We start from the raw sequence: 15853 nt of genomic DNA on the forward strand, positions 1-15853 counted from the left end.
CTTCTACCTGATTGTCTTCGGTCGAACGATTGTTACAAACAAACATCATTCTGTGTCCCGATGACACCTGTTCTGACCAAGAATCCGGGCTGGCCGATCTCTCCCTGTACAACACTACCAACGCCAGTCTGCCTTTCACATGAAGGAGCCGTCTCTGTTCCAGATACGACCTGCGTTCTTACATGCAAGACGACCAATCGAGACCAACGGCAGCCAACCAATACGGGGTTCCATCACCAAACGAAGGATCGCCTCCCTTGAACCTCACAACCTCGTTCTTGAAATTTTCAATTCTCAATTCTGTTCCCTCGACCAGGGTGACTACGTAACCTTCACAGCCCAGACATGGATTGTCCTTCTAGTGTCGACTTCAGTCTTCGCTTCGGCGAGAGGGTTGTGTCGCCTCATACGGGTAAATCCTCCCGAAGCCACCCAGCGCCAACTTGTGCAAATTGCAACCAAGAGACTCAGATGCCCCGGCTAGCCCAACGGGGCAGAGACCGGCACGTCAAGGCAACGACTTTTGCCAATTACCACTACCTACCACCATCTATCTACCTTAATACCGCAGTATGTAGCTGCTACTGCACTGCCCGCTTCAAGAATGACAACAGGCCAAGACTTGCCATTGCAGCGCAACAACATTCGCGACAACAGCTATCAGATGACGCCTAAGAAGCCTACTAGAGCTCCCTGATAAGGTTCTCTACTATATTAGTTAGTTATGATAGAGGCCGCGGACACTATCTAATAATCAAATGCCTTCGCAGCCTGCCTCCACTATCTTCGCCAACATCGAGGAGCATCGATGGATGTTATCCTGCTACTGCACTGCCCGCTTCAAGAATGACAACAGGCCAAGACTTGCCATTGCAGCGCAACAACATTCGCGACAACAGCCATCAGATGACGCCCAAGAAGCCCACTAGAGCTCCCCGATAAGGTTCTCTGCCACATTAGCTAGTTGTGATGGAGGCCGCGGACACTGTCCGACAATCAAATGCCTTCGCAGCCTGCCTCCACTATCTTCGCCAACATCGAGGGGCATCGATGGATGTTATCCTGCTACTGCACTGCCCGCTTCAAGAATGACAACAGGCCAAGACTTGCCATTGCAGCGCAATAATATTCGCGACAACAGCCATCAGATGACGCCCAAGAAGCCCACTAGAGCTCCCCGATAAGGTTCTCTGCCACATTAGCTAGTTGTGATAGAGGCCGCGGACACTGTCCGATAATCAAATGCCTTCGCAGCCTGCCTCCACTATCTTCGCCAACATCGAGGGGCATCGATGGATGTTATCCTGCACGGCCAACCGCCTGGATGGGCTCAGTCCGACATCCCAGCATGCGACTGATTACTGATTTGCTCAGAGCCTCACACGACGTTGCACCAACTCCACCACAGGTCCTTTCTGCTTCTCCAACGTCAGTGCTTTCTTCCCCGACCTTGGCCGCCAACCCACAAAATCCCCAGGGGGAATTATTGGACCTGTGTTTGTCCAGTGGCACTGGCACAATGGCCCCAAAAGTCCCCCAGTCGAACCACTGAACAATCAACTCGAGTCAAGTCTGAACCTCCGTCTTAGTCAATGGATCCTGGCGTGCCCAGGTTCTGCCACCGACCTTTCAGATGCCACTCTGGAACCGTTGGCCGAGCCGTACAGGAGAGAGAGAGAGTAAGAAGTCATCAACGGCAATAAGGACTCATTACACCGTGCCAGGCTGACAGAACAACACTCCCCTGCGAATATCGATATGCAGCCTGACACCTGGGTTGGGTACTCCATAAACCTACGGATAAGAAGTTGCATTCTGCGACCCAAAACTTCTTCTAGTCTTCTGGGGTGCTAGCCCAGGCTCTGTCGCCTAAACTCTCTGCCTCGCCGTGAGCCCGCCTTCACAAGGCACCCAACCTGCTTCAAAATCATGTCACGGTCATATAAAGAACCGAGAAATCGATGCGCAGTGAATTTGGCCTACGATGCTGATCCGCTTTCCCAGAACATGCATAGTCATCACTGCAGGTGGTTCAAACGGAGGCAAATACAGACAAGCGGCTTGGTACGTCCGTAATACGCGAACACCGCCAATGAGGCTGGCAGGTGGCGGGCAGGCACCTGAATACCTACCTCCGAATACGGGCATTATTCGTCAGTATTCGAGTCGTCTCGTCCTACCTGCGAAGATCTCGGGCCAAATACCGACGCTACCAGCTGTGCTCCATTCACCAAAATAATGTCCTGTCGGAGCTTCTGTTGGAGCATCCTTGCACAGTACAGGCACATACGATTCCTCCCCTCCGGCGCCCAGCGTTGGACGCTGCCGTATGCCGGCTAACATTCTTGGGGTCAAGGATGGCGCCTACAACCAGATCAGGCCTTCCGGTCCCATACCGCTTGCTCGAGAGTTGGGATCCATCACCAAAGTACGGATTACCATGTCCGGCTTTTATTCGTTCACGGTGCCACAACGTTCCACATCGCGCCAGTTCAGTTAACCGTTTGATACAGTCTTATACGTAGTAATTAGCGCTTTCATGGCCCACCTTGAAACCCCGTTCACCTCTCTGATTTCGTCCAATACAACACCGGACTGAGGAGGGTACCGAATCCTTCATATCGCCAATTTACGGTCTTTTGATCTTCCAACAGTCTACCCCGCAAGGAAGCCCGAACGCCACCCCCGTCCCCCGGCCACCCTCCGCTCCCGTTGCTCGCTCGCTCGCTCGCCCGCCCACACATCTGCAGCTTATTTAGGCGTGTTGGGCTCGGCAGTCCGCCTGGTGTCGGTCCGATAAGGCCATCTCTCGTTACGGTCCTCAGTGAATAAGAGGGAAGCGGTCTCGAAGCCTGGTCAGCAGCCCAATCACATCATTTTTTGGCCGTGGGTCTGCTCTCACACTGTTTGCAGGCTGCCCTCCCTCTTTTCTCCCGACATGACGTAGGACAAGCCTTGCTGAAAAAATACATACCACGACAGCCAGGATACGGGGGAAGATGCCGGGCATGGGTCAGAGGCAGCTCGCCAGCCCGCCGCTTTGCGCGAAAAAGGCCGTTTTGAATTCTTCAATATGACGGTGCTACTATCGCTTACCGCTCAAATCAACGTCGCGCAGCGCTCAGAGCAGAGCTGATGCGCGTGGTCCCGCGTCCCATATCCCAAGACATGTCAAGAAACTTCAAGCTCACTCAAGCCTTTTAATCTGTCGCCCATATCCTTTTCGGCGGTGGACCATGTGGACACAAGCAACGCAAAGCTTCGACGATCGAGCTTGGGTTTCTTTCTGTCCCTGCCTCTTGTCTCTGCTTCCCCGCGCTTGACCGGCTGGGATGATTGCGTGGCGCTCCGCGGCGGCCAAAAGTCAATGAATGCGCCAAGCGCTTGGCTCTCACGATCACTTCTCAGTATTGCGGGACGGGTGTGACTGGATGAACGACTCAGATGCCTCAAATCTTTCTGCACGTTACATTGCGAGGCACCAATACGTGACGCTGACAAGGGACCTGCGCATGTGTCACCTGGACAGTAACTATTCCCTTCCTTCGTCTCCCTTGGATTTGTTGTCCCAGCGAGAGCCCACTTGTACTCCGTACATACCCGTCAATTCGTCGGTGCTCCCCCTGGCAGAAGACAAACCATCGCCGGTGCAAGCTGTAGGCAGAGTAAAAAGCAACATCTACAAACCGCCAAGCTCTCCCACGACAGGGTTTTAGCACCAGAGAGCCCATGCTCAGGCCAACAATGCGAGTCCAGAGGCTAGACTCGAGCGGATTCTCCGTCCTCGCGTGGGGCAAGGCAGTCTAGGAACTTGATTACCATGCCGATCTCGACCAGTCACTTCACGCTCCTGTAGAACCAAAACTCCAGAGAACTGAAGCTTCTGGGGTGTGTGCGGAGACGCCAAGAAGACAGCTGCTCGAGTTTCTGGTACAGGATCATCGGCTGTTTTCGTTTGGTACCATGGGGTTGGGCTTGCCTCTCGCGCCTCTATAAAGATCCATGACTGCCCATGCGACGGTACCATGTTGGCCTTTCTTCTCGGTTGTCCTGTATGCGCGCCGTGCTTCCATTAACTTGTGAAGCCTATCTCAGACGTTGTCACAAGTTGAAGCTCATCGTGTCGAAGCCAGTCAACACGTTCACTCAAGAATAAGTACAAGACACGACACATAATAGCCACTCATCGCCAGTATGGCTGATAAGATTCATCCAGAAGGGTAAGCTCTGTTCACTGTTGTTGTAGCCTCCAAAGTCTTCTAACACGCATCTGTTCAGTGAAAAGGTCGCGGATGTCTCCGGACATCATGAAGAGCGTGGCACTCATCAGCCCGACCCAGTTGAGCTCAGCCGCAACATCGAAGCAAAGTAGGTTACCTCATAGTCGCCCGGCACCACATCCAAACATGTCTAACCAGAGCTACAGGATCAAGAATCCTCTCGAGGGAATCCCGTATAATCAGCTCATGCGCGATGTCGACGCCTTTTGCACAGAGCATGGACTACAGGAAGAAGTCGCCGTGTTCCGCAAGGGTGCACTGGTAGCCCAAGACCCTGAAGGCTACGAGGCTCTTACCGGCAGTGAAGCACTCGACGAGGCTGAGATCACAGCTCTGCGAGAGGAGGTCACCCACAAGTGGCGCTTGCCCAAGAAGCTTTACCTCACCATCATCACTTGCTCCATCGGCGCTGCAGTTCAGGGATGGGATCAGACCGGTACCAACGGCGCCAACATTTTCTTCCCGGACGAATATGGTATCGGAAGCGATAGCACCCGAGACCGTCTCATTCTAGGTCTGGTAAACGCTGGCCCCTACTTTGGAAGCGCGTAAGTACTGCAGCTGTGTCAACTCTTGCCACCTTACTAACGTTCTCAGCCTCTGCGGTTGCTGGCTGTCTGACCCCCTCAACCACTACTTTGGCCGTCGCGGTGTTATCTTCTTCTCGGCTCACTTCTGTATCTGGCCTCTCATCGGTTCCGCCTTCAGCCACAACTGGCAACAACAACTCGCCAATCGTCTCCTCATGGGAATTGGTATGGGTGCCAAGGCCTCGACTGTACCCATCTACGCTGCCGAGAATTCCCCGCCGTCAATCCGTGGTGCCCTGGTTATGTCATGGCAAATGTGGACAGCTTTCGGCATTGCTTTGGGAACAGCCTTCAATTTGGCTGTCTATTACGCCAAATACAACTGGCGTCTGATGCTCGGTATGGCATACCTGATCGAAAGGCTTCGCATGAAAAGCAGATTGACTAACTATTCAATTCGCAGGTGCTCCTTTCCTCCCAGCCGTTCCTTTGCTCTGCTTGATCTACCTCTGCCCCGAGTCTCCCCGCTGGCTCATGAAGAAGGGTCGCTACCACGATGCTTGGAAATCCATGATCCAGCTCCGACACAACAACATCCAGTGCGCTCGTGATATGTACGCTATTCACGCCCAGCTGCAGCTTGAGAACCAGGTGTTGGGCAAGAGCAACTATGCTAGCCGCTTCAAGGAACTTTTCACCATTCCCCGCGTGCGCCGCGCCAACTTGGCTGCCTTCACCGTCATGATTGCTCAGCAGATGTGTGGTAAGTAACACCGATGAGTGGCAAATCCTATTGTGAACCGAACACTCTCTGACAGTATCTGCAACGTAGGTATCAACATTATTGCCTTCTACTCGACCACCATCTTTAAGGACGCCAACATGGGTGATTTCCAGGCCCTACTCGGTTCGTTCGGTTTCGGAATGGTCAACTGGCTCTTTGCCTTCCCCGCCTTCTGGACCATCGATACGTTTGGCCGAAGATCCCTGCTTCTGTTCACCTTCCCTCAGATGACTTGGACTTTGTTAGCCGCCGGTCTTTGCACATTGATTGCGCCCGGCGTAACCCGCACTGCCCTGGTGTCTCTCTTCGTCTACCTTTTCGGCGCCTTCTACTCGCCTGGTGAGGGTCCCGTACCATTCACTTACTCTGCCGAGGTCTACCCTCTTTCTCATCGTGAGATGGGTATGGGTTTCGCCGTTGCCACTTGTCTCTTCTGGGCCGCCATCCTGGGAATGACCTTCCCGTTCATCCTCGACAGACTCCACGTCGTCGGTGCTTTTGGTCTTTACGCCGGGTTCAACGTCGTCGCCTTCTTCATGATCTTGTTCTGGGTTCCCGAAACCAAGCAGCGCACGCTGGAAGAGCTCGACTGGGTCTTTGCTCTCCCCACCGCCCGCTTCGCGCACTACCAGGTCACCAAGGCGATTCCCTACTTCTTCCAACGCTGGGTCTTCTTCAACCGCAATGCGAAACTGGAGCCTCTCTACACCTTCCAGCAACACCAGCGTGGGCAGCCCGCGGAGCGTGTACCTAGCTCCGACGAAGAGAAAAAGAGCTACTAGGCTTGCCTTGAACAGAACCCAAGCCACCTGCATGACGTGCTGGCTTGTCGGACAACAATAATTGCTACTGGAGGAAGGAGGTTGCTTTGAGATATACCCAGGTGGCGGATGAGATGACGAAATTCACTTTCTTGGATGTCGGCGAGATATTTCGCAACATAATCTTAGGCCGCACGGCCTACTATGAGTTTGAACTGATACCAACTTGAATGTACTGCGATTTATCGATCCTCTAATTGTCCCTCGCAATTTCAAGTGCCTACTACAACTTCCCCGTGATATGAATGTATAGTGCGTATCAAGTCGAGACATCTTAATGGCGGCGGCAGCAGTACCTGTCGTCACCAGAATACGCCGTACTCATGCCGTTGATTTTCTCCGCGTATGGAATCCGTTCATAACACCCGCATCCTGAATGCGAAAACGATGGATCGCGATATGCCAAGACACGGCGCTTACAATTGCCGCTCTTCGTTGTGCCAGTTTAATCCTCCCCCCACCCCCGCATGGCCCGATGGCCCGATGACCGTTTTAGAGCCGTTGGAGGCTTGGAGCCTGGGGGGGATCTGATATAAACTTTTCACGCGGGTTCTTATTTCCGCCTTGGACTCTAAACTCCTGATCTTGGCATTTGGGTCTTGGCGTGGAGTCAAATTGAGAGATTCTAGAGGGGAATAATGGGGTCGATACTCGTTATTCTGGGGCATGTTGACATATTCGCTTGATTTAGCTGCCATGACTCGTTTAGAGCTTCAAGGATGATGGAATACCGACATGTTGGGTCAACACTGTCTACGACTGGGATAAGACCGGCATCGGGTAATGAGGAATGACAGATGTATCTGGTGTAGCATCATGACCCTGGAAATCTGAAAGGATTACTCCGTAGCAAAGATATCTCAGATGAATCATCTCAAGCCAGCTTGCCAACCATCAATACCGTAACTGCCCCCATCGCTCCAAAATCTCCCTCTTTCTCTCACTTCTCAACCTTGCCTTACCAGCATCAACCCTCTCAACCCTCTCCTTGACTTTTTCAACTTCCTGCCCCAAGACAGCAATAGAAGCCTCAATCCCCTCATCCACAAGCCTCACATCCCCAAACGGACTCTCAGCAAGCAGACTATCCCGGAGCAACTGAATCGCAAGCTTCGAGTCTGCAAGCTGCGTCGCAGCCGTACCCTCAAGCGTTTCCTGCGCATTCCGCGTCACGTCGCGGGCTTTCGTCTGTCGCTCTGCCAAGGTGGCGGATAACACGGCCGTCTGGCTCGCGCCGTCGGCGACGTCTTCGGGGAACGCGATGGCGAGGGAGTGAAGGAGGGTTTCAAGGGGCGGTTCGTCAAAGGCTGAGGAGCGGCGGCGGCGGTTGGCTGCGTCGCGGGTGGGTGATCTTCCGGGGTTTGTGTTGCGACGGCGGATGGGGGAGACGAGGTCTTGGGCTGGTGTCTTCTTCTTTGGCGTCGCGACTGGGGTGGAGATTTCTGAGCGGGCTGTGGTGAGGAGGCTTGATGTTGCTGTTTGGTGGGCGTGGTAGGCTTCTAGGCGGGTGGAGAGACGGCCCATGTGGTCGAGGAGGTAATCTAGGCACTCGTCGATCTGGGTGTGTCAATAATTGTGAGATTGGTATGAGGATGGGCCAGAACTTACGTAGATGACTGCAGCGGCGGAGCGGCGGAGAGACTGCCCGTTCTTGTTTGATAGTGATTTGAGAGCCGGTTCGAGGTGCTGCTGCTCCACCGACATTTGAGCCACGGGAAGGATCTCCGCGTAGAGGGATTCGAGCTCCTCCTGCGAGGTTTTGACATCGTCTGAAGGGTGTGATGCCACGCCGTTTTGGTGGGCGGAGCTCAGAGCTTCGAGGTAGAGCCTGTCAAGCTTTGCGCGGACCGTTTCGACGGTGTATTTGATCAACCTATGACATACATGTGAGTAAATGTGTCTCTTGAAGTTGCGGGACAGACGAGCACGAACCTCATGCAGATCTCACGAAGCTTCTCCACATTTTCACGGTCCTCTGGGTCCTCGGTCTCGAGTTCGAGCCCCAGTTTGCGGAGACTCAGCAGAAGCTTGTCGTCGGAGTGAAGCAGACTATCCAAAGTCTGCTGCAGGCCGTTGCCAGAAACCTTGGACTGCTGTTCGAGGTCTGACGCCTTGTACTCCAGACTTTGAGATAACTCCTCGACCTGGACAGGAATATCAATGACTTAGTTCCCGAATAGCGAACCAACAGCATAACTCACCGTGGTCATCATCTTCCTACTCTCAGTGTCATGCTTCTGGTTCCGTTGGAAGACGAGGTCGGAGCGAGCCTCCTCCACCCTAGAATGAGTCTTGACTAGCTTCGACAGGGCGTCCTGCTGCTGCTTCAAGGTCTCAGTCTGCTTCACAATGGCCGCAGTTGACCGGTTGAGCTCTTCGATGGCAGTCTGTATCTCGCGTTCGCTTACAGCTTGAACAGCAGCCAGGTCCTGCGACTCGACCAGCTTGTCGACCTGACCGGATCTGTCCAAGGCTGAGTACCTACGGACCCCATATTGATAAGCCATACGTACGTTCATGAGCGCCCGACGCTGATGGGAGTACCTACAAGGCTAGTTCGTCTCTAGACAGCAGGTTTTCGGGGCCGAGATGAAGGCGTGCCCATTCGGTAAAGGCAGTTCCGTGCTCTGGGTCTTCGAGGGCCGCCTGCAGGGTGTGTCGGTCAATGGCGATACCGTAGCCTCGTATGATGTTTTCCAGGTTTGAGACATCCATAACGGCGAGCGAGTACCTCGATTGGAAGGTGCCTTGACTTGAAGGATTTCTTTGAAGGTGTAAGGGTGGCTGAACACAGGGGGCCAGGAACGGGGCGTCCCTCTTTGGGTAGATTTGGACCAACGGCTCTTGGATTAAGGTGCTGCGCGTGGACAGAGTTCCGAAGCAACAAAGGACGGGACGGGCCTTAGTGTCTGACTGGTGGTGGCTGTCGGCCCCAACCTTGACACGGATTCGGAAGAGAGGATTGAAGGTGTGGAGGTGGAGGTGGAGGTGGAGGTGGAAAGGTGTGAATAGTTCGGTTGGAAGGTTGTTTCCAGAAAGGGAACGGCTGTAGCAAGAACTCACGGGATGCGGTTGTCCAATGACGGAAGACGGCTGAGGTTGGTGGGTTGGTCCACGGATCAAAAATATCAGAGGGCAGCGGAGCGGAGACAAAAACGTCTAACGGTTCCGGGGTATTTTGGCTTCCGTTGGGTGTAGCCAAGTCACGACGTCTGGAGGCAGCACACACCGCCGTTGTTGGTGCAACCGGGCGGTAAAGTCGGAGAAGTTGCGTATTGTACGTAGTAGGATAGGCGGATGGTGAAGCCGTCTCGGCTCGGAATGCTGTTTTCTTTTCCTTCAGGTATGGATTCGAATTAGGGGATGATCCGATGGCCTGTTCGTTGGATCTGATCTGGGAACCAATATTGAATGAAGGACCACGCAAACCGAAGAGGTGGGATGATTCAGTCAAGACCAATGATAGGACATGAATGAGAGGCTCATCAAAGTGATGAGTGAGTTGAATGAGTGAGTGAGTAGGTGAGTGAGTGAGGTGTCCAATGTAATGAATGAGGTGAGATGCAAACAGAAACGTCGGTGGGGTATTAAAAGGAGACCCACCGAGATATTTTCAGCTAGTCCCAAAAAGGTCAGAGACTCCACTAATAGCTGCAGCCGACCAACCACACACGGCAAACCAGCAGCCTTCCGTCTGCACGGACCCTGAAGCGCACCCGTCCACTCATCCCGTCTGGTCTGCAGCTACCCCTTCCGATATCACGCCCGGTATGTACTTTACAGCATCGGTGATACGGCCGATAGACTTACACGACGTTCCCTTCCCTCCACTTCCCTTCAACAACCAACGACCAACAACAGAAGAGCTGCCCTGTTCGATGTTCAGTCGCTCAATCGACAGAAGGATGGAAGCGGGATTGGAGACACGCAACCTGCGGAACAACAACCACAACCACATCCCCGGCAGCTATCCGTCGCAGCACTGTTCAGACACCCCCACAAGGCCCAGAATCGTCAAGGACGACCAGCCCGATCTCTCATCTTCAACTCCGTACACAGCAAACCAGAGCGTTTTCTGCAAGATGGCATCTAACTACGCAGGACACCGTCTTTAGGTAGGTACACAATCAACATCTTCAAAGCAGGCCTGACCCATTCTGGATATCGTTTGCAGCACGCGCCGCTTTGCCGTCAACCTGCCCCTCCCAGCCTGGCAGGGTGCAGCTTGCATCCCAGGGTACATCGATAAGAACTGGATATAGCTTGAGCGTCCCGTTGCATCTTGTCACTTTGACATCTGCCACATTTACATGCTATCATTCTTGGCCTAGGGGTTATTTCCCACCGGACGAGCAGCGAACCGACCATCGGGCTGCCAAATATGGACATCCAGACGCCCGGCACGGTCCGGACGGAGGGGCCATTAAGGGGTCTTCGTCAAAGGTAGGCAACGGAACCTGCTCAGATTTCTCGGATTGCCAGGTCAAACAGACGTGATCGCTTCCTGGTCAAGCCTTGCCGCAAAGTGTGATGCATCGATTCTGCATGTGCATCTTCATCACCAACAGAACGAGATCGATGGGCCAACAGCAAATCTTAGTCACTCATTCTCCAGACTCTTAGATCCGTTCCACCGAGCGACAACGTCATCTTTGTATTGGATGAATCTGCTTTCTCCCATTTGTTCGGAGTTGCTGGATTTGCCACTGGGACCAGTCGACAGGGGAAGCTCCCGGGCCTATCGTGTGTTCATCCAGCGTTTGTGAAGCCATCCACCACCACGGAATATCAGGGGGAGCTACACACTTTACCTTTGACTGGTCCCCATGCGGCTTCATGTTCACCTTCGACTTCACCTTTTTGGTCTTCTCTTGAACCCCACTCGGTCTACATTCATCAGAATGGAAATGGGGGGCCGGCTTCGTATTCTAGTACCCGACCCGTGGCGAAACCCAAAGACTGTCTTTCGTCGAGTTTTCCATACTGTTTCCCTCCCTTCTTCATGGATATATACCGCTCGTGTACGACACTGGATGACGGGAACTGGGAAGCAAGAGCCTCTTTGTGTTTCCCTGTGTCTTTACCAACTGCGGCCTTGTTTTCCACCTCGTTTCACTTGTGGATCTGATTGCCTTGACTTCTTGGGACTTCATCCTGGGGTAAAATCAGTATCAAATCATCCTTGGACATATTGTCACACAACACCCTCCTGTTCACCCTGGGATCCGTCTCGTCTCGTCCTCACCTCATCTACTACGATATGTTTACAAGAACCACTGCTCGCTTCGAGCCTCTCTCTCAAACTCTCCAATGTCTCGGACTCAAACTCAGGCATTTGAAAGACAATGTTCCCAGAGTCTGTTTGCCATTGCGAATGTTCAGGAGAGGCACCGAAGAAAACAGCACCGAGAGATGGGACCGTTGCACCTGTCTCATACGCCAGCGGATGCGTGACATCTTTTGGGTCGGGGTGATTTACCTCGCTAGCGAATTGCTCATATGGGGTCTCTACATGGGCCTATTCAAGGCCCGACTTGAGTTCCTGGCATCCATCATTGGTATGGTGGTGGTTTTTTGTTTCATGGTCGCCATTTCATATTATTGTCCGGGGTCAGAGGGCTTCTATCACCGCCACATCAAGTACAAGGTTTGTCCTTCACCTTTGTCTTCACTTCACTACTGTTCGCAAACACTGACCTAGCCAGGTCGACTTTATCAATAGCAACTTGGGCATTGGCTTTCCGGTGCCCATCATTACCATAAGTGAGCAGGATTTGCTTGGCGGTAAGGGGATTGGAAGAGTGATTGGCAACTTTTGTGAGTTCGCCCGAATACCGAACAAGCTTGAACACGTCAAAGCTAACGAGCAAAGTAATCACGAACGTCATCTTTTGGATATTGATATTTCTGCTTTCTTGGGGCATCCTGGCCGGAATCCTCAGAATTTCGACCCTTTCCCTACACCAATCTGAAAAGAACAGTGAAGCCGACGTCGACACCGAAGTCGCCCAGTCATGGCACTCCAGTGGGAAAAACACCCCCGTCCCACGCATCCAGATGCCCCCTGCGACCCTCAGCCGCAGGCCATCCGAGTCGACGACCCTGAACGGAACCACGATCAACGGATGCCATACCAATAAGGAAGCGGGACTGGGTCTAGACTCGAGAACCGTCTCGGCCTACTTCACCGACAGCGACTGCCCGACCCCTATTCTACCTCCGAGCCCACTAGACCACTACCACGATCGAGCATCGCTTTCAAGCTCGCAGCAACCCCAAGTCTCGAGCGGAGAGGGAACGCAAAGATACAGCTGGGCCATAGAGTGCTACCCCATTATCCTGTCGATCTTGCTCCTCCTCATCGTAGGCATCCCTGTCTCGTACACCTTGGGCGATGACCGCATCCTCGATGGCTGCATGCTGTGGTTTACTTGGATCAGCAGCAGCAGGCTCCAACGCAATTTTGGTCGCAGCGACATCCTCGCCAGCGCACAGGGGTTCAAGACGACGTTCACGACACTCCTCAACCCCGTCCTCCTGACGATTCTTGGCATGACAGCCTACACGCGCGCCAAAGCCGCCGCCACGGACACGGCCATCAGCGAGACATTAGCCAAGTTTGCTTGCGGTAATACACTCTCATATATCTGGAGCTCAAAGGTATTGGAAGATTGGTATGGCAAGATTGAGTGGTTTGGCGCCGGTGACGCAGCGATCTCGATCCTCGAGGTCGGCATCGTCGTCTGGGGGTTCAAACTCTACGACTGTCGGCAGCAAATCTGGTCTCGCGCCGGCGCAGCCGTGGTCATTCTCTCGGCTGGCTTCGCGGCACTCAACGTGTTTTTGTCCGTCCTGCTCGGTCGGGCAGTTGGCCTCGGGCCGCCCGAGTCGCTCGCCTTCGCGGCGCGCAGCACAACGCTGGCGCTGGCACGACCTGCAACAGGGTCAATCGGCGGGAATTATGTCGTCAACGCGGCACTGGTGGTAAGCAACGGCATATTAGGACAGCTGATGTACCCGTTCCTCCTAAGGAAGCTAGGGGTCGACGCCACTGAAGAGTCAGACATGGACGTGAACGAAGAAGAAGAAGAAGAAGAGAAGAGGCCGAGAGACGGTGCGCTGACAATCGGGGTAGGGATGGCGATTGGTATCAACGGCGCAGCCATGGGCGTCGCGTATCTCTATGAGAGGAGGATCCGGGCTGCGCCTTATGCGGCCCTCTCGATGACCGTGTTTGGGGTTTTTACTGTCGTCTTCACCGCGATCCGCCCGTTTGGGGATACCTTGAGGGCACTTGCTGGCATACATACCATCGGTCCTACCGTATGAATAAGTAGGTACCTCGAAGTAAGGTAGTTTGGCGCGAGAGATCGATGACTCGGCACATAGAAGACGGCGTTCTGCTTCAAGGGGCGCAGCATAGCATAGCATGATTGATCCACAGAACAAAGGTGGGGGAGCAAATTGTACTTTTCAGCTCGTGGGCTCTCTTCAGAAGCGCATTTGGTATTTTTGATATACAGTCATGCCTGTGGCAAGCGCGTGAAAAACAAATTGCAGAAAATGTCATTAACGTCTGTGGCTCTGGCTCACCTGAGCCGCATCTCTCATGTCCACCGGCACCCACCGGGCACCGGTAAAGCTTTTCTGTGAACCCCCCCCTGCCTGCTTACACGCGCATGATGCTGTTCGTCTCTCCTCTATCCGATCTACTCCAGTCTGTAATCCGGTGGTTAGTGGAAGTGTGCGTGGGATAGTGTTAATCAAGAAGGCTTGGTTAAAGCTCACCTCTCAATCAAATGCAGACCACTCTGCGTCTCCACGACGCCGCTGATCTCACCAGGTTTCAGGGCAAAGGCAGCTTCTTCAAACTCCTTTTGCATGTCACCCTTGCCGAAGTAGCCAAGGTCACCCATCTTACGGGCACTGCTGCAGTCGGACTCGGTCTGGGCCAGCTCGCCGAGCCCGATGGAACCTGAGTTGATCTTTCCCTCGTGAGCCTTGATGATGTCAAGCGCCTCCTCCTTGGTGCGAGTGATTTCGGCCTATTTTGATATTCTCGTTAGCTGCCTGTACTCTGGGAGTGGTTGTCGGTTTTCAAGGTTGCGTACCTCTCTCCAGCTGGAAGGGCGCCGACTGTTCTGGTGCTTGACCAGCAGGTGAGCTGCGCGGATCTTTCCCTCTGGCACGGGGACAGCCTGGGATCTTGCGCCGGCACCAGCGCTGTGATGGCTGGCCATGTAATGCTTCAGCTTCTCGGTGTCGGTTCCCGCAGGCGGCTCCCAGCGTGAGACCTTGTCGGCGGCATTGAAGTAGTAAGGTAGGTTCTTGGAGTTGGAGTGTCGCACTTCCCAGCCGGGGGGGAGACCGGTGTCAGACTAGATGAGGTAGATGTTAGTCGTCTGCGAAGAACGGTATTGTCTTGGTAGGTAAGCCTCAGGCTCCGCGAGGAACGCAGACAAAGGTCAACAGCAGTACGCGACGGCCCGGAGGCGAAGCTGCGCGATGGGAGGAGAACATGGGCACAAAGGGAGCGAGCGGGGTTAGGTGTCGAGTGGTGCAGAGATGGAAAAGGCTTTGCTATGGATACGAGGTGCATCACTGCTTACTCACCATTGTTGCGCGGGATGAAGTCTAAAGGAGAGAAGAGAAGAAGCTGTTGAGATAGCTGCAGGGAACGGAAATTCGGAGACGGAGGAGTTGCTGGAAGAAACGAAGCTGTCGTCAAGTACTGAAGTGTAAGAAACGTGGAGTTGGCAGAATAAGGAAGAGGAAGAACGGCACGGCGATAGATGTGAAGAGGGTGGGCGTCGAGGTACAAATGTACTCGGAAAGGTATACGGTAGCCGGAGGGCAGAATGCTAAGGTAAGGCCTGTAAAAAAAGGTAGTCAAGGTAGGTAGGCACGGTAGGTAAGGTGCAGCTGGGGAAGAGCTGGGGTTGGTGATGCAGCCAACGCAACTGGAGGTTCTTCAGCTTGGCTCGAATGGATTGGATGAGAGAAGATGACGTGTGGCTGCTGGGGTAACCACCAAACGAGGCCTTGCTTCCTACGAATGGGGGGCCAAGGGGAGGGGGACAGAAAAGTGCAAAAGCCAAGGTACCGGGCACACTGGTGAATTACCTAAGCCATCAAACACTCGGAAAGGATGATGGATGCCCGCTGCTCACGAGCGTTAGTGGGGAGTGGGGGGAGGGCTACGGGGGACCTGGTGACCTCTGACAGGGGACCGGTCTCCTCAAAGAGACTCGTGGACGGGAGCCATCAAAACGTGTGTCCCTGAAAGGCGGGGGAAAAGGGCGCTGGCAAGAGGGGTTGATCATTCCCCCCAGCGCCTCGAAACTTGTGCCCTCATTGGCCAACTTCAGTTCAAGTTCCTCTCGAGTCACGTGTAGCCAGGGTCCCGTGTTCGTCTTGGTAAGCTTACAAAGTTTCACC

At 53.8% G+C, this 15853-nt stretch overlaps 4 protein-coding genes across 4 annotated transcripts; 2 read left to right on the forward strand and 2 right to left on the reverse strand.

Annotated features, from left to right (window-relative positions):
• Positions 1-4194: 4194 nt before the first annotated feature.
• On the forward strand, positions 4195-6376 carry BDP55DRAFT_631413 (uncharacterized protein; the record flags this gene model as incomplete). Its single annotated transcript, XM_060572279.1, has 6 exons — positions 4195-4220; positions 4279-4368; positions 4427-4828; positions 4878-5209; positions 5274-5573; positions 5643-6376. The coding sequence occupies 6 exons, from the start codon at positions 4195-4197 to the stop codon at positions 6374-6376; spliced, it is 1884 nt and encodes a 627-aa protein (XP_060430253.1).
• Positions 6377-7211: 835 nt separating this feature from the next.
• Positions 7212-9223, reverse strand: BDP55DRAFT_111476 (uncharacterized protein). Its single transcript, XM_060565390.1, has 5 exons — positions 8964-9223; positions 8617-8896; positions 8348-8559; positions 8024-8288; positions 7212-7972 (listed from the first exon to the last, which is right to left on the reverse strand). Exons 1-5 carry the CDS (start codon positions 9128-9130, stop codon positions 7310-7312), a joined length of 1587 nt encoding a protein of 528 aa, XP_060430254.1. The 5' UTR covers positions 9131-9223; the 3' UTR covers positions 7212-7309.
• A 2452-nt stretch (positions 9224-11675) lies between these two features.
• Positions 11676-13744, forward strand: BDP55DRAFT_550844 (uncharacterized protein; the record flags this gene model as incomplete). Its single annotated transcript, XM_060569059.1, has 3 exons — positions 11676-12062; positions 12121-12232; positions 12288-13744. 3 exons carry the CDS (start codon positions 11676-11678, stop codon positions 13742-13744), a joined length of 1956 nt encoding a protein of 651 aa, XP_060430255.1.
• Positions 13745-14124: 380 nt separating this feature from the next.
• Positions 14125-15031, reverse strand: BDP55DRAFT_631416 (ppic-type ppiase domain-containing protein; the record flags this gene model as incomplete). Its single annotated transcript, XM_060572280.1, has 4 exons — positions 14125-14134; positions 14204-14460; positions 14527-14793; positions 15029-15031. 4 exons carry the CDS (start codon positions 15029-15031, stop codon positions 14125-14127), a joined length of 537 nt encoding a protein of 178 aa, XP_060430256.1.
• Between the last annotated feature and the right edge of the window lie 822 nt (positions 15032-15853).

Source organism: Colletotrichum godetiae, assembly GCF_030913485.1.
Source record: "Colletotrichum godetiae strain CBS 193.32 chromosome Unknown BDP55scaffold_18, whole genome shotgun sequence".
Classification (NCBI taxonomy): domain Eukaryota; kingdom Fungi; phylum Ascomycota; class Sordariomycetes; order Glomerellales; family Glomerellaceae; genus Colletotrichum; species Colletotrichum godetiae.